Source organism: Kryptolebias marmoratus, linkage group LG6 (assembly GCF_001649575.2).
Source record: "Kryptolebias marmoratus isolate JLee-2015 linkage group LG6, ASM164957v2, whole genome shotgun sequence".
NCBI classification, from domain to species: Eukaryota; Metazoa; Chordata; class Actinopteri; order Cyprinodontiformes; family Rivulidae; genus Kryptolebias; species Kryptolebias marmoratus.
This window is the reverse complement of record NC_051435.1, coordinates 11,049,623-11,074,012: the sequence shown is the minus strand read 5'-3', so window position 1 is coordinate 11,074,012 and position 24,390 is coordinate 11,049,623. Positions and strand designations below refer to the sequence as shown.

General features: G+C 37.0%; 1 protein-coding gene across 3 annotated transcripts; it reads left to right on the top strand.

Moving 5' to 3' along the window:
• The first annotated feature begins 17 nt into the window (after positions 1 to 17).
• Positions 18 to 21,938, top strand: grb14 (growth factor receptor-bound protein 14). Of its 3 annotated transcripts, XM_017424398.3 has the most exons (14): positions 18 to 2,266; positions 3,210 to 3,339; positions 13,614 to 13,770; positions 14,437 to 14,558; positions 14,665 to 14,739; positions 14,859 to 14,996; positions 16,269 to 16,379; positions 16,508 to 16,603; positions 16,946 to 17,008; positions 18,871 to 18,987; positions 19,301 to 19,370; positions 19,446 to 19,533; positions 19,901 to 19,994; positions 20,929 to 21,938. In XM_017424398.3, the coding sequence occupies exons 1-14, from the start codon at positions 2,088 to 2,090 to the stop codon at positions 21,061 to 21,063; spliced, it is 1,575 nt and encodes a 524-aa protein (XP_017279887.1). In that variant the 5' UTR covers positions 18 to 2,087; the 3' UTR covers positions 21,064 to 21,938. The 3 variants fall into 3 exon arrangements, with proteins under 3 accessions (XP_017279887.1, XP_037831983.1, XP_017279891.1); XM_017424402.3 differs by lacking the exons at positions 18 to 2,266; positions 3,210 to 3,339 and adding an exon at positions 14,212 to 14,243 and having other exon boundaries at positions 13,681 to 13,770; XM_037976055.1 differs by lacking the exons at positions 18,871 to 18,987; positions 19,301 to 19,370; positions 19,446 to 19,533; positions 19,901 to 19,994; positions 20,929 to 21,938 and adding an exon at positions 18,626 to 18,863.
• The last annotated feature ends 2,452 nt before the right edge of the window (positions 21,939 to 24,390 follow it).

Here is a 24,390-nt window from a genome sequence, read left to right as displayed (position 1 = left end):
ACCCAAAAACATGTTGATGTAAACAACACAATATAACCCTCAGACTTGTACTGAAAACCACCTAAGGAGGCATAAAGATGGTTTGTTTTTTTTATTTAATTAGGAAAGCTTTGTAAGAATGAACATTGTAAGAGATCAGATCTTGTGAAATGGGATTCTATGAAAGGTTTTGAGCAGGTATTATCTCACCTATTGTAGACAGCTGCTTGAACAGGCGCAGTTTAGATAAATGGAGTTCTTACATTTGCTGCCTGTTTTCCATTTTAATCTTGCACAGACCACTGTATTACTGTAATGTTCAGCTTAGCCTTAAAATGGTGTTTTTGATCAAAAAAATGATTAGTTTCTTTAGATGTAATAAAAAAAGTAAAAGTTTATACTGAATACAAAAATAAAAGCCTAGCATTCTTCAAAGGACTAGGTTAGTTTTAAACTTAGGATCATTTCATTATGAAAAGTGACAGAATTACAGCCAACCTGGTTAAACTTAAATGACATTAAGCACAATCTCATGCGACAATGTGAGATTTTGCTCAGAGAATGTGTTGAGGATGACTCTCAGCTACTACCGCAACAAAATTGGCTTGATATCTGTAAAACTGACTGAATTATAGACATTTTTGTGTTTTGCTATGCTCATTTAACTGTGGTGACAATCCTCGACTCCAAGAGTTAACCAGTTGTAGATGTACATCCAATGATTACTTTCTGACAGTCATTGAAATCTGTCCAGTTACAAATAAACACACACATGCACGGGCAAAATCATTACTGCCTCTTGCTTTGGGCAGCGGGCAATAACAAGTAGATCAATGTTTAAACAATTACAACAAAAAAGGTGATGAATTTTCAAGAGTTGGTTATTTTACATGCTCTAAAGGCTGAAAATGAAAGCTCAGTGTTTTATGCACAAAATCCGGGCCTGTTTTACTGAAAGTGGTGTAGATGAACTTATAATTAGTGATATATACAGAAACTTTGATGGGTACAGAAAAGTTTTGGATACAAGCTCTACTAAATTTGGTTAAAAAAATAATAAAGCAGCTTAGATGAGTCTTTAAGTGAGATAGTGGCTGAAGCATTTCAGGCACATGTAAAAATAAAAATCTGCTCGGGAGTCTTAAAATGGCCTCCTAAGCATGCTTTCAAGAAAATGCCTGTTCAGGCCTTTGTTGTTGTGTATGTATTTCTAAAAAGGCAGCCTAAACGTTGGGTCATTGTGAAGCTAAAGCATGTGGGGAAAAAGTATATAATAATAGACACAAAGACAGAGACTTGTTTGCACAAATAAGTCATCTTCAATCAAGTGCTTTTATGTTGAAAGCTTGTTTTCTTTTATTAATTTCATTACATGGGGATTTTTTTCTGAGTTTAAATTAAAAGCATCTGTGCAGCATGTCTTACTGACCATACTGTGAGGAAGTAGCCCATGCCTCTGTTTACTGTCTTTTACTGTATGCTGCCTGTCGGTCTAAATCTTCCCTGGTCAGGGTCTGTTACACATTACCTTTCAAAATGATGTTATCATCTTAACCATCCCCCATGTGGAGCCTGTAACTGAGTGACACAGTCAGCTACACAACCAGTCTGCTTCTCTGTCTGGCTACTCTTTACAACCACCTACAGTATGCCGTGGAGTAAGTTTAAAGTGCAGATCCCGTACAAAGTCCATGAACTCATTATCAACTCTTTTGTTCAAGTTCTTTGTCTGCAGGATCTCTGCCTTCCTGCTTGCAAATTAAAACTATGAATGACGCAACAAAGAGTTGATCTTTTAAAAAATATATATATACATTAATCAAGGGGTCATAACAAGGATGTCTGTTTTGAGAGTCATTGTGTTTAAAAATATCTTTATTGTGGTGGATCATGTTTGGGTAGGAGGGATCATTTTGCCTCACAGTCCCAGCCCTGTGGGCAGCAGATGAGCCAGAAAAACTTGTGTGTGTGTGTGTGTGTGTGTGTATGCACTGCTGAGCTGCGAGCAGAAGAGCCTGCTCCAACCGGGCACGCTCTCCAGTCCGGCAGCTCGTCTCTCCTGTTCCCTCCAGATGATGCCTTGGATTTAGCCAACCCACACCAGTGATATGAATAAAACACTGGAGAAGATACACACTTCTGGAAGGCTCAGACAGAAAGCAGAGATTTTTCACGGTGGGAAGGGTAATGTGAGTGGCTTTCCCAGCCCAGCCCTCATCCCACTTCAAGATCCTTTACTAGCACCAAATGCTCAGGAGACTGGGACCAAGCTGTGTCCGGGGAACAGGTACGACTATTTTTTAATTTGGAGAGAACACCACAAGGCTACTTATAAGAGGCTATCATGATAAATGCACTTAACTAAAATTTAAAAAATAGCATTTCATACTTTACTTTTTATAATATGAGCTGCCTTATTTGAATAGTAGAGTGTTTGTGTTCACGGGAACCCATCAGAAAATGTAAAGCTGCTGTTGTTTATGAAGCAAAATCTGTTGTTCTGGCTATGCATTTAAAAACCTGAAAACAAGCGCCTGGCGGTTTGAGAGAGACAGTTTGTTGACTTAGAAAAAGAGGAATGAAGAAACTGTCAGTCAATAAACAGCACTTCTAATCTGCAAGATCTAACTCTGTCTCACCTCATCATAAAGGACGGTGATGCTGCCAAAGATCAGTTTTGTTCACAAACTTTAGTATTTTTTTTCTAAGCACAAAGCATTTTTCCATTTTTTAACACTGCACCCTTCAAAGTTGCATTTATTAAAGACCTGCTAAGGTACAGTGTTTTCATTTATTTATTTAATTTTTTTTTTATTTATTGAATGTCAGAGGCTGATCCTATTTGCCTTATCTGCTGTTTTATCAAAAGTCTGTTAGTGTGAGTGGGCGTGCCACCAGGTAGTTCACAGCAGGAGGGGGGTGTCTATGCAAAAATACTTGTCGCAGTTTCTCACTAACCCCATTTCTGCAAAAGTGATATTTTGTCCGTGTCAATCTGTTTTAAAGACCAAATGTAAATTAAAAGTATTTATTTAATCAGGCTGAACACTTTTTTGTGTTACTGTTACTATAAATGCAACAGCAGTAGTTCTCTCATTGATTGTTGGAAATTAAGCTGAAACAGACATGGCTTTAAAAAGAACTGAGCAATATCTTCAACACTAATGCATAAAATCTAAAATCTGCTCATGTCTTTTTCTTTCTTGTGTGTGCGCGCTGCTGTGTTTTAGGAGTGCCAGAGAGGCGGACGGCTCCTTATCTTCTCCTGTTCCGAAGCCCTATCCCGAGCTTCTCCCTTCAACCCTCTGCCCCCTCGTCTCCGAATGCTTGTTACCATGGACAAAAACTAGTGCAACTCAGGTGAGTGTCCTATTTACAGTACTTAAGGCACAAATTTAACTAAATGAGGACTGTTTGCTTCAGGCGGCAGAGTAATTGGAGCAAGAGCCAGAAAACAACTGCAGGATATTTCTGAACTTGCATGGATAGCTACAGTGTTTGACTTGTGATTTTGTTTGAAACCTCAGGATGCATGGATGGTTGAACTGGTTTTACAAGTATGGAAATTAGTGGCAGTGGGGAGGTAAATGCTGTGTCAGGATGGTCAGATAATCTGCATGTTTTTTACTTGTGAAAATACTGGCTTTTACTGACATACAGTGGCCACAAAGCAATATGAAAATGAATAAGCAAAGTGAGACGTTATACTACCTGTAGATGTTATATTTGAAACTTAATAATTTGATGGTTTACCCAAGAAATACCTGGCTTACTGCCCACAGCTCTGCTGTTTGTTTTAGCACAGGGTGTGTGATTATCATGCACTGAATGCTGGGAAGTATGTACTTGTGCTTGACAAGCTTTCACCATGATCCTGATGTTCAGCCAGTTCTGGTTGTTTTTAGTACATGGTGTTTTCTTTTACTTTTAAAAACCAGTTGTCTGTTTGCTAATCCCTGCCTGCCTTTGTCCTTCGCAGTTCACAATATTAGTACCTGACTTTCTACACAAAAAAACAAACAATCTGGGGTTCGACTGTACTTCAGAGTTGTGAAAATCATATTTTGTGGTAATTGTTTTGACACATAAATAGCTGCAAATGAGCAGCAATAATTTCTTATGTAGGTCCTGCAATGTTTTGCATCGATTATACTCTTTGTCTTTTGTGTTAAAGGGCTTTTGTGGCACCACCCAGCCTGGTGAAATTCCTATATGGCCCTTTAACCATACTCTTTGAAATATAGTACACTGCAAATAATATAAAAATCAGTTCACGTTGTTGTTAGTGGTTTTTGAATAAACACAAGTGTTAGAAAAGTGACTTAAGCCATGCTGATGCTTACTCCAACAACAGAAATTGCTTGAGAAAAAAGCCACAAAAGTCAAGAAATGGGTTTCCGTCTTAAAACAGCTGCCTGTTGACACAGACTCCTGCCCTTGTTTTGAGATGACTAGCTTAAAAACAAGACCCTCTAAATCTCTATAAAACGTATTATTTTAATCAGTCATCCAAAAGAAAAATGTGGTTTTTTTGTGTTCTTTAGCTGTGGAAATTCCTATCAAATGCTGCTGTTGTGACAAAGTCAGTAATGTGTCTAAGATACACACGGGGCTCTTTGGTTTCATTACCGCTCCACACTGCTGAACCTACTGTAACATTTGAAGGAAAACACTTTAATGATGGAGCAACGCAGATTTGGAACAAGGAATCTGCAAGGGTAAATCCCAGGGCTTTCATTCGGTAAACCCATTGATATGAGATCAATGAGAACTTTTTTAAGTTACATACTATATATTTTCAGCATTGATGCCATGATTCATTATCATTTTCAGTTTCATCCACATTGTTGCAGTTATGAAAATATTATTTTACTGAAAATACATTTTGTACAAGCCTCAAGGGGAGAACTTCTTTGTGTGTTGCTGTGTTAGCTAGATAAACTAACAGCTTTTAAAAAGACAAATTAACAGGATTCCGAGTAGTGCAGGCACTTTAAAGGTGCTGTTTATTTGTCCCCAGCGGATGACCTTATGATTTCCATTATGGATTTTGCCCAGATATAATGATAAAAATAACTTAGAACAAATAGTTCACTCACATTCATTATTTAAAAATTATAGGTCTGTTTCAGATGCGTATGAGCTTCAGGGCTGATTTTATTTCTACATTCTGCAGGGTTGTTGAACCAGTACAGTTAATCAATGACAATATATTTCTTGGATGCAAGCTCCTGTATTGTAGGACTGAGTTAATTTGATGTTTCTAGTATTTTTATTGTCTGTGTGTCTGTGTGTGTATGCTTTTGCAGCAACGGCAGGCAGCTAACAACCTCGACTCTCTGGCGAGTTTGGAATCACAGCGCTCTGCTCTTACCAGCAGCTATCACTGGTGTTAGAGACTGAGTGTTGCTGACAAGAAAAATACATTCAGAAAAGTTGCACATTTTAAGCCTCGGCTGCAGAAGAGTCCAATCAAAGTTGTATATGTATCTTTCTGTGTGCTGTAGCAGTATGGCTTGATTCTTAGAAATTAAACAGTCTCCACTGAAAGTATGAAAATGCCTTTACCTTTTTAAGTGACAGTCAAATTTTGTTCAAAGAGAGCTTAAGAATTTGCAAGAACAATCGAGTTTTAAGTAAAGGGGAAATGCTTTCCGGTTGACCTCAGTCCAAAACAATCTCTTGTAAGTAGATCCTTAAGTGATCCTTGTGTATGCTGCTGGTGAGGCCTGGACCTCATGAGCTCGACAGCCTCTCACTTATTTTCACCAGCATTCTCGGGAAGACAAAAGGCAGCATGTCAGTCCGAACAGCTGTTTTCGTGTCACTGTCCCTGTGGCACTGGGTTATGACCTCCTTTTACAGGCACTCAAGAAACCAGTGACATCATTGTTCCAAAAGTGCAGCACTCATCCCCTCACCCACTATCTGATCTTTTCTGTAATGGAAAAGTGCCAACCAGTCTTCTCAAATGTCCTTTTTGGTTGTGGTCTGTCCAGATTTGATCTCTATCGGTGCGTATTGAGAACCATCTGTATGGCTTTATCTTTTTTTTAATATTTTGTGCAGCTGCAAATGAGACATTTCCAACAAAAAGTTGTTCTAGAAACAATAAACTCTCAAATTAAGATGTTGTATCCACTTTATTTATGATTTCTATAACTGAAAAATCAGACACTTAAATCAGAATAGTTGACACCAGACACTGCTGCAGAAAACAGATGACTTGCCTGAACATTACAGCAGAAACCACAGGTCTGCAGCAGTGAATAGATTTGATGTGGTAGTAGCTGAGAGTCATCCCCCAAACATACTCTGATACTGCATTAGATTAGGGAAAACAGGACACGCCATAACAGCTCCATCGTGTTTCAGCATATACGTATAAGGTGATCTTAGGCGGTGAGTGATATGCATTCCTTCAAGGAAATTTAAATCTTTAATTAGACTCAGCTCTTTCTAACCCCCATCAAAATATTTAGTTAAGTTTTTTTACAGAGGATTTATTTGTCATCACTGGAACTGAACATTCCTTTTCTTAATTAAAAAGAAATGTTTCATCAGTGAATAAAGGTGAATTAATCAAAACAAGTTGGAAATTTATTTGCAGAGACTCTTTATCTCTAATGTAACCAAAAAACTAAGCCCCAGATAGCATAAACAAAACCACCAAATCCTCCTACTGTAGGGGTCAGTGGTTAAGGTATTTCTTTTAATTTGTCACCCTCTTATACGTTCCACTGCCCCTCTTGTTGCTGATGAAGTTTGCAGGGGGGGTCCTGATTGAATCTGCTATGGTCAAGGACAATGTTTCTGGAGGTAGCTTTGTTATGGGAGCTGTGGAGACTGTGTTATCGTTCTGGCTCCATTAATTCCTATTCATTTTAGTCGTGTGATAGCCAGCAGCGTCTACTTGTCTGTGCTTTCACAAATCAGTGCGCCGTGTTTCCAGATAAAGATTGAAGCCTGTTGTGGGAGGCTTCCCTTACCCCGTCTGTTCTCATGAGTTTAGTGGGAGCTCAGTTCTGTTCCACATTCAGCTCTGCAAAAATGACTGCAAAATACGATGATGTGTGGAAACATAAACGAAACATGGAGCCATGCACATTTTGAAAAGTAATTTTCTAATCTTTAACAAGTACCCATTAAAGATATGAGTCATACAATGTATCTGTTTTATCTCTGTAGGACACCCCTCCAGCTTACCGAGTGAACCGGAACATTTATATTCACTCGACAATTAAAGGTAGCCTGTAATTTAATAAAAGATTAGCCTTTTTTATATTTTGTTTGGAAATAAATGTGCACATTATTTAAAAAAAAAATCATGTTGGAGCCCACAGAGTTTTGTTTGTGGTCTTTATCACACTATTAATTTCATTTCTCTTGTGGCTAAGGGCACGGTGTAAAAATGACAAACTGGTAATTACCAGGCTTTTTTAGACTTATTTTCCAGTAAAACAGATGGGAGTTGTTGCTATAGAACTGGGAACTGCTTTTGAATTATAATTCACTTTATGTCCTCTCTGCTTTTTTCCTTTTCTTTTTTCTGCACTAAGTGCCTTTTCTTTAATTTACTGGTGATGATGATCATAATAAAATAAAATACTTTTAAATTATTGTACTGACAGGATAGATAGATAGATAGATAGATAGATAGATAGATAGATAGATAGATAGATAGATAGATAGATAGATAGATAGATAGATAGATAGATAGATAGATTACATTTCACTCATATGCAGATAAGCATGAGGTTCAGTGTCTTGCTCAAGGACACTTCAGCAAGCTGCTGGAGCTGGGAATTGAACCCCTGACCCTCTGACTGGAACACTGCCTCCCTTCTCTGGGCCAAACAGCTTCCTGGGAGAACAGTGTATAAAAATAAAAAGTTGCAACAATCAGGAAAAACATATAGCAGAAGAATGAAAAAGTGAAATTTTGAACAGTATCTTTAACAGTAGAAAAGAGAGCAATATGTACAGGAAGTAGTGCAGTAGATGGCAGAATTTACACAGATCAGCAGACAGTGGGTAAAGCCAGCATGCCATTTTCTGGTTGGTAATAGACAATTCCAGCTTTACAGGTTGTTTATAGACAATATGTTTATGTGCAGTAAGTAATTATAGTTAAATAAACAGTATGAACTGATGCATGGTTAACATTGGATACTAGGAACACACTGACACCAGCAAGTTCCTGTATGACAAATCTAAGAATGTTTTTCTGTAAGGTGTGCTGAAGTATGTGTTTGAGCATTTTATTAGGTGTTTCTAGTGGACAAGCCTTGTTGCTGCTTCTACAGCTGATCAAAACAAGTGTCAATAATACAATAATTCAATAAATGCACTGTTGTTAACTAATAAAAACAGAATTAAACCAGCTGATGTGTGCTGTAGATTCTTAATGTGGTTTTAGTTTTATATCTGAGTTTCGAAGCTTACCTAATTGTATAAAACCTGTCATGAACACACTAAATAATGTTTGCTTTGTGAAATGCATCATGTCTGGAGACAAAATCAGCCAAACTGTTTGATACATGTGAAATTTTGTGGGTTTTTTATATCATTATAATTTATGAGGTCTCTCTGGCTTTGCATTGTTTACATCAACTCCTCTCACCATGAGAATTTTTTTTATGTGTTTTGTTTTATCAAAGTTTCCTTTTATAAAAAAAAAAGATAGGAAAAGGAAAAGAGGTTTAACATTTCCAAGGACAAAGGAGGAGTTTGTGTTGTGGGGAGGCAGCACAATTTCGTTTCTCACACTTTCTGTCTGAGGACGCTCACTCAGCAGGCGTTTCTGTAGGATACAGTAGGATTAATATGCAGAAAGAAACTTGTCTTTGATCAATTCTACTGTATAAGTTAGTCACTGATGTCTTAAAACTAACTCTACTCGATACCAAAGGTTCCGTTACTGTATGGATGGATGTTCAGCTCGTAGTTGATTGCACGTGTAAGGCAGAAGCATGAATTTCCATGCAAGAAGAGTCACCTTGCCTGCCATCACACCTCTCTGTCTGCAGAAGCGGGTAAGAGCCAAACATGAATTTTCTCTGCGTTAGATAGAATACTACTTTTTTTTTTCCTGTAAAAGCAAATGACTGCTCCCCCTGCTCTAAACTTTTGAGTGGTGCTGAATGAGGTCCATGAAAGCATTTATAAAGACTCACTGATTCAAAAATGTTTCTGTTTAGATACATCTTTAATACTCGCATTTTTGTTCTAAATAAACACTTTCTGTCTGTGATTAGCTTTACGCTGAGTCCTTGACAGAGCTTACCATAAAACTATTGTAAACAACTGATTCCACTATAATGTCAGAATTCAGCCTCCTCTCATAAAGCGTGGAGATATACAGTAAATATGTCTTCTGCACTGAGAAGTTTAAGTGCTGATTTAGAAAAGCAAGGAAATCCCATAAGATTTTAAAGTAACTGACAGTGTTGTGTTTTCTGACGTATGGTACTTGGTTTCAAGTGTTCACAAACACGGTGCTACAAAAATGAAATGTAAAACTCTAAAATAAATCCAACAAAATGCTCCACTTCTGTTAGACAAATGACTTATTTATTTGCTTTCTTGCCCATTTTCTTTAACATTGAAGCTTAACTCTAACACTTCTTTAAAAGTAAATTTCAAAATATTCTCAATACATACGTATTATAAAAATCTGAAAATATTCTACAGAAATAAATGAATAAAACAGTCAAAAAAATGTGCTCTCCATGTGTCACATCATAACCCTAAGGAACCATTTTAAAGTTATAGAAAAATCGATCAATTAATATCTTACCTGTCGTAGATAACACTTTGAACAAAAAAACACAGTTTAACTCTGATCACAATGACGAGCTAATGGCTAGTCTGAGAAGGGTCAAGACCAAAATTTGATTTCTGTCATCTTAAAATAACTCTAATATCCAAAATTTCAGTGTTTTTTAATGAACCTTTACATTACTGTCACTTTTGTATTAAACAGCTATTTACACAGAACTCTGTGATTGTTTGCAACCACATATAGCAGCAGCTAGCTGTAGCACTTCCTGACAAGCCTGGGGCACATCTTAATTTGTGTGTCAGAACAATTGTTAGCAATCTAAAGGTTTATAAAACAGTATTCCTATGAAGTGCTATAAAAAGGTGGCATGAATCCACTTTAGGTATTGGCTTGTCGATCAAAATTAACCTTCATTTCTCCAAACTGAAGCTATTCAAAACACTATCAACAACAAGTAAGATATTAATTGTTTATAACTTTTCAATAAAACCCATTTTAACAGGTCTGAACTGTTTATTTAATACATAATGCTGGAACCAACTTTATTGCTTGCTTATCACAATTGTTTTACGACATCTGTCTGCTGTAATTCACCTCCTGCTGCACATTGACTGCACAGTTTTGTCTGTTACTTTCCAGTAACTTGCAGTGAACAGGTGTTAGCAGTTAGCAGCTGGCTGGTAGAAGTCGCACCTGGTCTGCCCCATTAAAAAAAAGTAGGAGATCTGAAACTGTCGGTTTTTCCAGTGTTTTGACAGCGAGGAACTGGGAGGACATTTCTGCGGGTTTTCTTAGTCAAGGCTGGAGGCCAACTCTTCACCACCGCAGCTCAGTGACAGAACCACAGCTGTGGGAGTACACTTCAAGGTTCAACCTTAGGAGGCTAATTGGCAAAATGGCACACACTGTACTGCCCTTGAGATAAGAAGGTCTAATAGAGGAGGTTGTGTTCAATGAGACTATATTTAGTGCTGCATAGTAAGGATCTGGATATACTCTGCCTTGTCAGACTGGCTTCTTGGTACGTAACGTACTGCTGCTTTTCACACTGTGCTTCACCCCTCACCTCTGCGAGACGTTTCTTTTGATCAGCACTTTCGCTGGCATCAAATTAACATGGCTTTTATTTATACTTTGTTCTGATAGACCTTGGTCATGAAACACTAGGAGTGGCTAGTTAACATCAGTTCAACACATATTTAAAATCATGCAGCTCAGATGATGAAGTGGTCATCTCTCCGTGGAAAGGTTGGTCCTTCAATCTCCAACCAGGGGTGTTTGGATATCTTTAACAGACTTTAAATCATTTTGGATAGAAGATAAAACCAAATAAATGTCACATAGGAACAGAAACACACCTAATAACTACTCAACTGTAATAATTTTCTTTTATTTTTATGATACAGAGTTTAAGATAAAGAGGCTGTTTACCAGAGTGCTCTAAAAGGTTTTTTGCACTTTTTTTTCAATAACAGTCAATGCATAAAATGATTGGAGCAAATTATTAACTAATTATTCAAAGTAGCATTAAAAAATGCCTAATAACAGTTAATAAAGATAATGCACTATTATTTTACTTATAAAAGATGTCTTTTGAGCAGTGAGTACTTTTATGGCTTGCAGAAACCTTTTTGTGAGTAATTCTCATGTACGTTTTACATTTTCATTGCAGAACCCCTACACTCAACCTTAAAGGCATACATCCTTATACAGAGTTAACGTTTACTTTATCAAAGATTACTTTGATAAAGTAAACTTTCTCTGATAAAAGCTGAAAAAACAAAGTAATGTGGTGTTTACAGGGCTGCAGACTTGTACAGTCTTGATGCCGTTTCTATGATTTTTGGATACAAACAAAATGGCAGTCACAAGGAGATCAATTGTTTTTACAATTTAATTTTAGCCATTTATGTTGTAGAAACTGAAATAACATTAGAACCATCCATTTTCTGAGAAAGTCACAATCTTGCAGCCAGTCGTGTATTATCTACTTCAAATACACTTTGTGCTGCAGCACAGAATTTGTACTTTACCAGTTATATGAGCGCAGTTACAAATAAAACCATGTGCCTGTTTGAATTGGGTTTACTGCTAATGAATGCAGCTCGGTGTTGACTGATAAAGGCATCATTGGCTCCCACAACAAGTTATCTTGCCTGGCTCCTTATTGGAAAGTCAACCAATAATAAATAATAAGTACTCATTATTTTTTATCCCTTGGAGTGAAACAGTATGGGTTTGTTTGTTGAAGCCCAATAAACTGCAGTCAATGCTGTAAACAGAGTTAAGATTTGTTGATAATATAAATTGAATGTGCTGTTTTTGCATGTGTGTATTTTAGTCAGCTGCCCTTTAAATGTGCTGATTATTATATCTTAGAACTGCAGTGAACACAAGGCTGAGTATCAGTGCAAGAAACTCATCACTCAGTTGGTTTTATTTACAATGCTTAATTTGATCATATATTGTCACACCTACAGCTATTGCTGATTAACTTTTGAGGTCAACCCAATTCAGGATGGTAGCCTCAGCTAATCATCCTTAGCTGGCACAAAAATGGCTATAACTTGGATAAAATGGATATAATTTACAGATACTGAGCTAAAATTTTATGTGGTTGTAGCTAAGAGTCATCCTCTATACATACTCAAAGCACTGACAGATCTTGAAATATCTCACAAAATTGCAAATATCATTTATAAGGTTTGACAAAACAGGCTTAACTTTGTCCAATCTCATTACAAGATAATTTTAGTTTAACACTCTGGCCTAAAAGGGCCGCGAGCATCTCGCATTCCTTCAATTTCTTGTCTTTTTTTTGGCTGCGGTTCAATACAGAAACTCGAGCTGCAGGGCTACTGCGTCATTCAGTGCTGACTATATTAAACACCAGACATCTTCATCTCTTCCTAGACTTCATTTGGGCTGATTAAACTCTTAAACATTTACACGAAGAGGTGATGTCACCACCTGAGGCATCCATTTCTTAATGACCCCCAGGAGTGAAACTCCAGGCCCGCTGAAAAGCTCTGGCTTCTTTTCGCTCCACTAAAGTCAGACTCCTTTAGCCCAGCCTGAAGGAAGTGTGACTCAGATAATGAAAAGCCCTTTGATATGAACTGGACCTCCACTCTTACTATAGCAGACTCTGACAACTTTAGATTGAGTTGCTGCAGCTAACATTATATTTAACCAGCACCTTAATAATTGCTTTCTATGCTCTTGCAGGGTTTTATGATAACAAATATCTGCCTGTCACGGGTGTGTAAATGAATGCGAACAGAAGGGGGTTGGAACCATGTGAAGCTTTTTGTCCACCTCTCCTGTTTAATGAGTTGAGTGATTTCTGGCTTATTGACCCTTAGTGGTGGGGAAAACAGGCAGGTGATTCGGTAGGGTGCCCTAAAGATGCAGATGTCTGAAGTCGGGAGAGGTTATTTTTTTGTGTGGCACTAATAAGCAGTTTTGTCACACAGCTCCTTTCAGCGTTATTGTTGCACAGAGGAACACAGGGGAGTCGAGGAGACTCTGTGATTTCCAGCAGACGCTTGCTGCGCCGTCTGATTCTTGCTTTTGTGTTTCGAACAAAAAGTTGCCCTTGCATCGTCACGACTCCAAACAAGTTCCTCTTTTGGGTTGATTTATTTGGTAAAAGTCTGGTATCCCACTGTGTTGATGGCAGATGTTTGTGTGAGTCTTTATAACTTTGCGTATTCTTTGCATGTTTAGCTCTACTTTACAGACTCATTGATGCGTCTGATTGTAGTCCTGTATGCCTCTTCAAGCATTCCCAGTGTCCTGCCTTGGGGAATGGTTTAAAACAGCATTTGATTAAATGTTTCTGTTTCAGGTGATTAAAGTTTATGATGAAAATAATACCAGCAAAGCTGTAGAGGTCCCCACTGATGTCACCGCCCGAGACATCTGCCAGCTGTTTGTCTTGAAAAATCACTGCATCGATGACCACAGCTGGACTCTTATTGAACACCTCACACAACTGGGTATAGGTATGATGTGGTTTTTCTTCTTAGGCAGCATGTTATGAAAACTGTTATCTGTGTGATCAGTTGGAAAATTAGAATTAAATTTGTAACTCTCAGTTTGGATTTGATCAAATAAGTTAAATATTTCTTAATAAATGGTCAGAAGTACACATTCCCTTCCATTGTTTTTTCATTTATTGTGAACCATAGTTCTTGCAATAAGCTCTAGAAAAAAAAGGCATTTAAAATATATATCTTATTCAGTTGAAAATGGATGTAAGCCTTGTGTATTTTCTGACCTGGAGCCGCACAACAGAAAAATTTCTACACAAGCGTCATAAAGCTAACAAAGCTCTGCTCATGATGCTTTAAAACTTGGGCCAGCAATTTCCCACACTTCTGCACTTGTGTTTTTTCTTCATTGATTAAATAAATAAATGATTATAGCAAACTGTTTGGTTTCAGAGACTTTTAAAAAGGGAGAAGAATATATAAAGGTAATGATTAAACTCTGTTTTAAATTTACCCAACTTTTTCCATAAAATGTTTTGCAATGGCTGCTTAAGTCAATTAAACTTGTTTCTAACTTTAGTTTGATGTTGCACCTGATATATGTGATTTTTTTTTGAAAAAAACAAAACAAAAAACAAGTTAACTCTGATCCATTTTCTTGCCTCCTGTTTCCCTCAGAGAGAACCATCGAAGATCATGAGTATGTCATGGAGGTGCTGTCAGGAGGAGGGATGGACACAGACTGTCGACTATGTTTTAGGAAGAATTATGCTAAATATGAATTCTTCAAGAAACCTCTGGTGAGTTTCGTACAACATTTTACAGAATATAATCATATCCCCCAAATGTAAAAATTGAACAAACTTCAAAAGTGTTAAATGGCAGATGTTGCTTTCAAACTCATAGGCATTTTTCCCAGATCACATGGTTTCTATATCCACTGAAACTGACGGTCTGGTGGATCACTCTGAGCTTATTGAGGCAAGTTTTTTTTTCTTTTTACTGTACACTTTTATAACTTTTCAGCACAAATTGTTATTTTTTTTTTAAAACTTACTGAAAACACACATCTGTGGACAATATTTCTCTATCCAACACAGACATTTCTCAAATCCAGCACTTGTCCGGAGATACATGGGTTTCTGCACGCCAAAGAACAAAGCAAAAAGTCCTGGAGGAAGTTCTACTTTGTTTTACGGAGATCGGGGCTTTATTTCTCCAGTAAGGGGACTTCCAAGGTTTGTATTTAAAATATGTCTTCCACAGAATATTGCATGAATTTCATAAATAAAACTATATCACTTTCAATTCTAAAACTATTTTAGTTTCCACATATTTTTATTTCTCGCAGTAAATGATTTAAACGTACTGTCTTCAGAATAAAAACAGCTTCTGTCAAGTTGGAAAACATAACTATGGACCCACCAGTGCATTTGTACATACGTCCTAATTATGTTATAAAAAGGAAAAAGGAACAGGTTGAGGTCAGCTGCAATTGCAGCAAGGTGGAAACCACAGCCTCAGCCTCAGAGCTGCCTGACAAGCGAGGCTTATACTTTAACTATGGCCACGGCAGCACAACCCTTTTTCATCTGCTTTCATTTCCTACAACAGTAGACCTTTTGTTGTCGAGAGCAGGTACGTTCAGTACGGCGCCCGCTTTTCGCTCGGCGTGTTTGCTATTCATCTGGTGACTTGGTCAAACATGTTGCTGTTCAGTCAGCGCAGACATTAATGGCTGAAGCATTACTTTAAATAAGGATGTGGAACAGTGTGTCACATGCATGCAGAACAATGGGAGTATTTGAGTTTTTTTTTTTTAGAAAGTTATTTTGGCCACAGTGTAGCTATTCACAATATGTCTGAATCCATACTTACCCTTTTTCATTAAATATTTAAACTAAAACCTGCCAGAATGATGGATAATATGTATTAGATTTCAAAAAACACAGTTTGAATTAAAATATGCTGGCCTCAACCTCTGTTGTATGTGAACCTTTATGTTCTACTATGCAGGTAAAAACATTTTCTGATTTTGATACAAATTTAAATAGTGGCAAATGTGTGCTAGCCCCTCCCTACCCCCTCCTTTCTCCCCCAGAATTGTCTCCTATCTGCTTTTTAAAGAAAATTTCACGTTGTTCTGTATTATATCAGTTCTTTCTAACATTAAGGAACAGATTAGAAAATTAAGTAACAAATCTTGATGCAATAGGTCAGATCTTTTGACATGGGACACTTCCTGCAACAATATCATGTTTCTACCAGAATAACCATGTGTAGCAAAATTGAAAGGACTGTTAATGTTTATAAAATAGTGTTTTAATGAACCAGTATGAAATTTCTGAAACTGTAGTTCTTTTAAAAAATGAGAGTAATCCCTTTTACTTTTTTAGTTAGCATTTTGAAGGTTAATATTTATGCTTTCTTTTGTTTTTTGTATATTTGCATCTAAAATTCACAATTACTCTGCCACTTTTGATTTACCTTGACCTCCTCTTGTTACACAGGAGCCAAGGCATCTCCAATTCTTTGCAGATTTCAGCGACAGTGATGTCTACACAGTTTTATCGGCTAAAAAGCTGCACGGAGCACCAACAGAGTGTGCCTTCTGCGTTAAGGTAAAGTGCTATTGACATGCAGCTGCTGTCATAAAAAGGAGAATTGTTAAAACTTTGCGAAAGAAGCAGAGGTAGAATTCAACTCAGTATATTGAAGTTTTGTGTCTGCTTGTAACCTCTCGCCCCAGTCTACAAAGTGCAGCTCAGCTCGTGACTTGAAGCTGCTGTGTGCAGATGATGAGCAGACCAAGACCTGCTGGATCACAGCCATGCGCTTGTTAAAGGTTGGCTCGCCGATGAATAACTCTGGGTGATATCTAAGAGGAGGAATGCTGAGTCAGTGCTAGAATCAGATTTAGCTTTGGAAAGAGGTCAAGGGAAACTATCGAGTGATGCTGGATTAGCATTCCCACACTTGACAGAAGCAGCATGTGTTCATTGTCTGGATGTCTGATGGAACAGTTTGGAGCATTGGTCACTCCTGCTAGTTCAAAAAAAAAAAAAAAAAAATAGTGCCACACAATATTGCTTTTACATAACCCCCAAATGGAAAGATTTTAAGTTAAGAGTGTTTAAGGTAACATGTGATTATTCAAATTTATAATGTTGACTTTTTGACGTTTCAGTTTGGGATGCGACTTTATCAAAATTTCATTCAGCCACACCAGAAGCAAAAAGCCTCACCAATGGTAAGCTGAAAATGTTACATTATTAACTGCTTATTGGAGGCCGAGGTCTTAAAGAAGCTCACATAACTGGTCTCAACCTTCTGCTAGTAATTACACAAACACATAATTTAAACCTCAGGTGTAATATGAAATACATTTTTTTTTTTTTTACAAAAATGTCATATGCTTGATCATGTGTGTGTTAATTTGTTCATTGAGAATGAAGCTATGAAACTTGGTGACTTATTAAAAATTAGGGGTTCCCCAGATATTAGTGATATACTTCTACTTCCTCTGCTGTCTGAAGTTTGTAGGCTGATTTAAAAAAAAAAGGTTGTTGGGCTTATTTGGAGTGTCCGTATTTGGAGAAAAGGTGGAGCTAAAGCCCTTACTGGACAAAATATACTCTTGAGCAGGTAAGTCAGTGTGCAATTGGATTAACAAACACTTAGTGGGAGGGAGTGCTTCGTCATCTTTTTATTTGGCTTAAATGTTGCTTCTCAATATTATGGATGCATTCGAACATATTTTGTAAAAATATTAACAGCAAAGACAGGAGCTTCATCTGTTATCCCCAGTGTGCTGTAAAGAAAACACTGCACATTTCCACACTGTGCTTTCTCCACCTCCTGTGAGGTGCAGACAGTCACTCCTCTCCCTCGTGCTTCACGCTGCGAGAGCACATCTTCTGCAGAAAACCTCCTGCTGTGAAGTACACATGTGAACAGCCACCGCAGGAAAGGTTCAGACCATATTGTCAGCATATTTTCCGGAATAACTCCAGCGTTCATGTGTGAAAAGACCTTTAGATAAAGTCTTTACGACTTTTTTTATTTTATTTAACTTTTTAAACCAACAATCCTTGCACTCAAACGTATTTTTTGTGCTGCAACAAGTAGATTTTTAGCGAAATAAAACTCTGGTAATCTCATTTTAATAACTGCAAAATACACCTAGCACCTGCTTGTAAGGACACGTGGCTGTGTTTAAATAAGATAGCAGAGGAGTAACACAATTGTGTAAGACAAATAAGGCACCTTCAGTGTGCTATTGTAGGTTGTGTGTCCCAAAATAATTTCAGACTCTACTGAGAAGGCAAACAAAATCTATTTATGGTTATGAACGTGCTTGTGAACTTGCTGCTTTCTAAAAATACACAGTGATCAGCTGCTCGCACATTCGACAGTTCATCTCCTCATCTCTGCCTCCGTAGGGTCATATGAGCCCAACAGGCTTGCCAAGAGGATTTGCTAGAAAGATAGGAAGGTGTGCGAACCAGGCAGATGCAAAGCTTTGCTGCTGATTTTTGTGTGGTTCTCAGATTTAGTTGGGAAGAATACTTTTTCCGCACTAAAATATCAAAAAGGATGATGTGTATTTACTCCATTAGATGTGGGTCAGGCAGGATGAGAAGAGCTTTGAAATGAAAAAAAAAAAAAAGAAACATTTTGTTTTAAGCACTTCTTTAAATTGCAGGCTTAGTAGGCGGGGCATCGGTGAATGAATGTTGTAATTTAAAAGCTTTGAGGTAATCCTCATAAGAAGAATTTTCTTGAGCTTGTGTGCAGTTATTTAAAGCCACTCACTCCATGACAGCTTAAAGGACTAAAATGTGACCATGTGTCATTCTTTCCAAAGCCACTCTTAATCCCTTTTCAATGGAGTTTACTGTCAGGAATCATCTAGAAATGATGAACACGGAGTTGCTTTAGACCGACACTAGATGGCAACATGATACCACAATGCAGGAAAAGTCTCTCTGCTTCTTTTTCTACGCCTATAAACGTCTATAAAGGAAAGTTTGTTTTCTTGTAATCACAATTATGTCCAAATGGGCTTTAGGAAATGAAGCAATAATGGAATAAATATTTTGCCTGTTTCAGAGAAGCATCTCAGAGAGCTCACTGGTGGCCATGGACTTCTCTGGCCAGAAGACTCGAGTGATCGAGAACCCGTCTGAGGTGCTGTCTGTGGCTGTGGAGGAAGGCCTATCATGGAGGGTGAGTCAAAATATAATTGTTTTCCGCTCATTTCCGCTCTGCAGATAATGAAGTGAAGAGAAGATTTATTCGTCCTAAAGTAATGCGTTATAACAAACACATCCACGTGGTTTAATGTCTTTGCTAAAAGTTCTGACAAGGAAGAAAAAATGTATTCGCTGTCCTCGGTTCGCCTGGACAAACCGTATTCATATGAAGCAGGTTAGCACAGCAAAGGAAAAGTTAATGATGCAAGCAATTGTGAGCACTAAACTAGGTGCACTAAACTGTGTATTTCCTGTTATATTGTTCCAATAACTCATTTCTCCCTCAGAGGAAAAGCTGCCACCGTCTGAGTGGCCATGGGAGCCCCTCCGCCGCTCAGAGCTCAGTGTCAAATTTAGGTTTGTGATATTCCTCTTTTAATGCTTAACATAGGACCAAAAGTAAAATAGTAATATACCATCTCTTTGCATCAGCCATCCACTTGGCCCAGCCCTGGTTCCACGGCAAACTGTCTCGGGAGGAGGCTCAGCGTTTAATTACCCAGCAGGGTCTAGTTGATGGGTTTGTTTTCCTTCTGTTTGCACATTTTCATTCTTTGGACCTGTAGGCATTTCAGTTTTAAACATTCAAATAGAGCAGAAAAGACTTTGCATTTAGGCAGTACAATTTTACAAGTGCCCAAAATAGACTCAGCATTGCTGTATTTTTGCATTACATTACCATAATATTTCAGTATTTTTTATATATATTTGCCGAAAATCACCTTTTAGGGAAGCAAACATTCTCTAACTGGCTGTCATAAATATTTCCACACAAAGCAGTTATGCTATATCACTTTTTAAAATGTTAGTGGATCCAAAAAGTTGTGGTTTTATGCATTCACTTTCACTTGAATTCCAGTGATGAGCTTGTTTTTATTCTGTTTCAGGGTGTTTCTTCTGAGGGACAGCCAAAGCAACCCAAAGACGTTTGTTCTGTCACTCTGCCACACGCAGAAAATCAAACACTTTCAGATCTTACCAGTGAGTACGAGTGATTATTATCGTCCACCTCTGAAAAGCAGGCAGATGCTGATGTTTTTGTCTTCCTGTGTGAGCGTGTTTGTCTGTTTGTTAGCAAACTGGATGGATTTTCATGAAATTCTCAGGAAATAAACATTAGACGCACACCTATAACTGATTAACTTTTGGAGTCAGCTCAATTCAAGATGGCCACCACGGCTAGCCAAACTTGTCAAACACAAAAATGGCTATGACTCAGTCAACCTTTCAGATACTGGGATAAAATCTGGTGTGGCAGTAGCTGAGAGTCCTCCCAAAATATACTCTGATCGCACAAGATCTTTGTTTAAAACTTTGCCAGTAAAAATATATCCATTACTTCAAGGAATGCTAGGCCTTTAATATTAATACGTGAAGCTGTGCATGACTTTTTAGAATTCAAATGTAATTTAAACAGATTCATAACATGCTTTTAAAACACCACAAATCCTCCCACACTCAAAATTTTTATGTACTGTTGTTCAAAGTTTGTTGCAGCTAAGTAGTTTGTTCCCAACTTCAGAAAACTTTCCATAAACTGAACTTGTATTTAAGTTTTGTCTGTATCTTCTGTCTTTTTACGTAATCCCAGAATGACTCTGGCATATAGATAATCTGTGTGGGACTCTTTGTTCTTTTTGCTCAACTTATATCTATATGACTTTGACTGTGTGTTTGAAGTCGTTGATATGTACTGTAGGATAAATCTGGGATGGATTAGATCAGATCCCTCGATGGAACTTTAAAAAAAAAAGATTCAAACATCTGAAGTAACTTCTGCACAGAACTCAAAAGTTTCATGATCATTTTTTTCAACCCTCACGCTAACAAAAAAAAAATCACGTTTCTCTTGTGTGAAAGGTCTTGATTTGCACTGATTTGCACACACACAAGTGTTGTATTTGTTTCCCTGTAGGTGGATGATGACGGGGAGGTGTTCCACAGTTTAGACGACGGCCAAACAAGATTTACTGACTTGATCCAGTTGGTGGAGTTTTACCAGCTCAACCGTGGGGTCCTCCCCTGCAAGCTCAAGCACCACTGTACATGAATCACCCTCTGAACCGGCAACTCAGCAGACTCCAGCGAGGCCTACGAGCACCTTAACTCTGGGTTCTGGACAAAAACTCCCATTGGTCCTGTGCCTTAAAGAAAAATAATGAAGAGAGGGTGGATCTCACATTGTGGGACACAGCTCATCCTTATTTTGTTGTCATCATTATTATCATTATTGCTATTTTTTTGAAAGACAGTGTATAAAAAGACTGTATAATAAATGACTACTGGTGCTTTACACAACAGACAATGTTATTTTTGGTCAATAATGTGACCATACGTGGTGGGAAACTTGTTTTTCAAGTCTAAGCATGATTTCCTGCATTGTATATTCCAAAGCTAAACATGTACTGAAAACATGTAATGACTCACATTAAAGCATAAGCAGTTTTTGACATAAAGAAGCTAAATTTGACCATGTATAAAGTAATAATATGCATATGACTTTACAGAAATAGTTAAGTTTTTTAAGTAGGGTTGTGTGCAGTTCATGTGAAAACTTTGTTGTAAATTTATTAAGAACCTTTACACCATGTTGCCTTTGCTTTAGACATTTACTGTATGTATGTGTTAAACAGAACCGGTTTAAGCAAGTGATGCTGTATAAACAGGCATAGCGATTGCTTGATTGCCTAAAACATTTTTAAGGTTGAAGTTGTTTTCCGCTCTGAAATTGGCCCCCAGTCTGACTAGCTGGTAGCTAAACTTGTTAATGAAAATTATTTTTCAGATTCTCCAAACAAAGATTGCTGTTGTCTGCTGCAGAAAAGATACTGACTACTCACAGGTATCTGACATAGTCTCACTAAAAAAAAAAAAGAAAAAGATACTTGAACTATATTAATATTAATTATCAAAACAAGTTACAAGGTGATCCTCTTTGAAAAAAAATTATAATTAAAGAATAATAAATTTAGAGAATGTCAAAATCCATCATAGGCAGGCTTGATTTTTTTTTTTTTAATTTGCAACCATATCAATCAGAAACATTTTAGGCAACAACACCTTTAACCTATTAAATTTCATTTACTTTTTTACTCATAGTATTTTTAAGGGTTCACTTTTTTCCTAAGAAAACTGTTATTTTTCTATTTGAGAGAAAGTGACCTTTATGGAAGTGTCATTGATGTTTCAGGAAGTGTTCTGCAACCAAACTGAGAAAATAAAAGAAGAAAGAAAAAGCAGAAAAAGATGGCACACAACCTCACTCCCCTGTGTTCGGTGCATTGAAAGGCATTTGAATGGATGAAATATTTGTATTCACAGAAGTACTTGTAAATTTTCTCTAGGACAAGAGCAACAGAATATTTTTTCACAATTTGTAGATGTAAAAAATAAAACTTTTTAAAAATGTGCAATTTGTTTTGATCACATTAAAATTCATTGAGTTTTTGCCCCAAATTTCAGATTTTAGGTGCAAAATGTATTATTATTATTATTATTATTATTATTATTATTATTATTATTATTATTATTATTATTATTATTATGTAGTTGCTGTTGTTGTTTTCTTTATGTTGCTAAAACTCAAATAGTCAGATTTATTTCTGAGTACCATTGAGAACGATAAAAACAAGCTGCATAGAAGACGTACAGTCTGGTAACATATATCATAGGACCTCAGTTAATATCAATAAAATTGTAATGTTTATTGAAGCAACATGCTCCATTTTCTTTAAATAGTATTTTTTTTATGTAACAACAACAAATCAGGACTGCAAAGTGTTTTTTTTTATTTATAGCGATATATAACAAATGACCACCATATGCCCTGTAAAAAATTCCATCAGAAGGAATTTTATGACCAGTGCACGGCACAATAAATTAACTCATTATATATTTTACTTTATGTGTCATAACTTTTGCATTATATTAACTATAAAAACAGCCAGTTATTCTGCAGCCTCGACACATAATTATTGATACTCATTGTAGCTTTAAGGTTTTTTTTTTTGTTTTGTTTAATTACATTTTGGTCCAGTGTAATATTATTTTAAAAAGTGCCAAAATAACCACTTCTCTTACTCGTAGGTTACAGCGATATTACAAAAGTACTTACACTTAAAAAGAAATTATGCTTTTAAACTGTGATTTTGTGTTACAAAAGAGACACAAATTTCAGTCTTAGATATGATCAGTAACATGGTAGTTATTACTATGGTAGTTAGTTAATTATTAAACATTTATTATCAAAGTATTACCCTATTGTCACTGTCTTATTACCTATGCTTTCATTACCACTAGATGGTACCAGAAGCATTTTTCTTTGGTTTGAAATTGTGACAATATTACCAATAAAAGAACATAAATTACATATAGAATCATGGATGACATTTTAGTCAAACATTAGAAAACGTTACTGATGTTTTGAATGACCATATCATCTTTAGCCATGTTTGTTGTTCATTTGTTTGTTTACTAATAATTGCTGTAATTATTTAAGAATGCATCAAACCTTAAACAGCGTGCTCTACTTATTTCAGTGTAGCAATTTACTTTACATTAATTAAGTAAATAACATTTAAGTAATACTTTTCTGGAATTCATAGTCTTTTAAACATTGAGATTAAAGGTTTAAAATAATAGTCATGGATTTGGATTCTACACACAACAGAAAAGATCTTGTCAATCTTCTCTGTTGCGATTTAAACACATTGCCCCCATACCTTCCCCTGCTCTACTTCAAGCACATTTTTCGAAACCGTTCTCACATCCAGGGGAGATGTGTGCACACAGAGAAGTCTTAAACGCACCCCTGCTTCCGAGGTCTTGTGCTAAATGTTGTTTTGGATGTATTCCTGCCATTGATCGGAGTCTGGCTGCAGGGGGAGAGATGGCAGCTGGGAGAGACTGCGCTTCCTTTAATGAATTCATCCAGCTCTATTCCAGCTCAAACGGCCTGTGGATACACCATCTTTCCCAGTAAAAAGAAGAAGAAGAGAAAAAAAAAATCTCTGTCTCCGCTCTATCTTGGCCCTCATGGACAACCACCAGTGTTTGCAACACTTCACGGCAGCAGATTGTATAGGATTTATTTTGTCTGCGCTCTCACTGTTTTGACTCCAGGTTTTGTACTTGAGAGCTGTCAACTTTGCTCTGTTCTTAAATGCCCCTCTTGTTGTATTCTCCTTGTTTGGATCTGCCTTTGCTGCGTCTGGCCAAAGACTGATTATCTCCAATGAAGTGTAGACCTTGCTGTTTGCTCTGCTCTTGATTCAAAAATGAGCATTATTAAGGCTCGGTTTAAACTCCACAAGGAAATAAGGATAGGTTTGTTTGCAGGGTGCACTACAGTGAAGGTTAGTGGGTTTAAAGGTTTCTT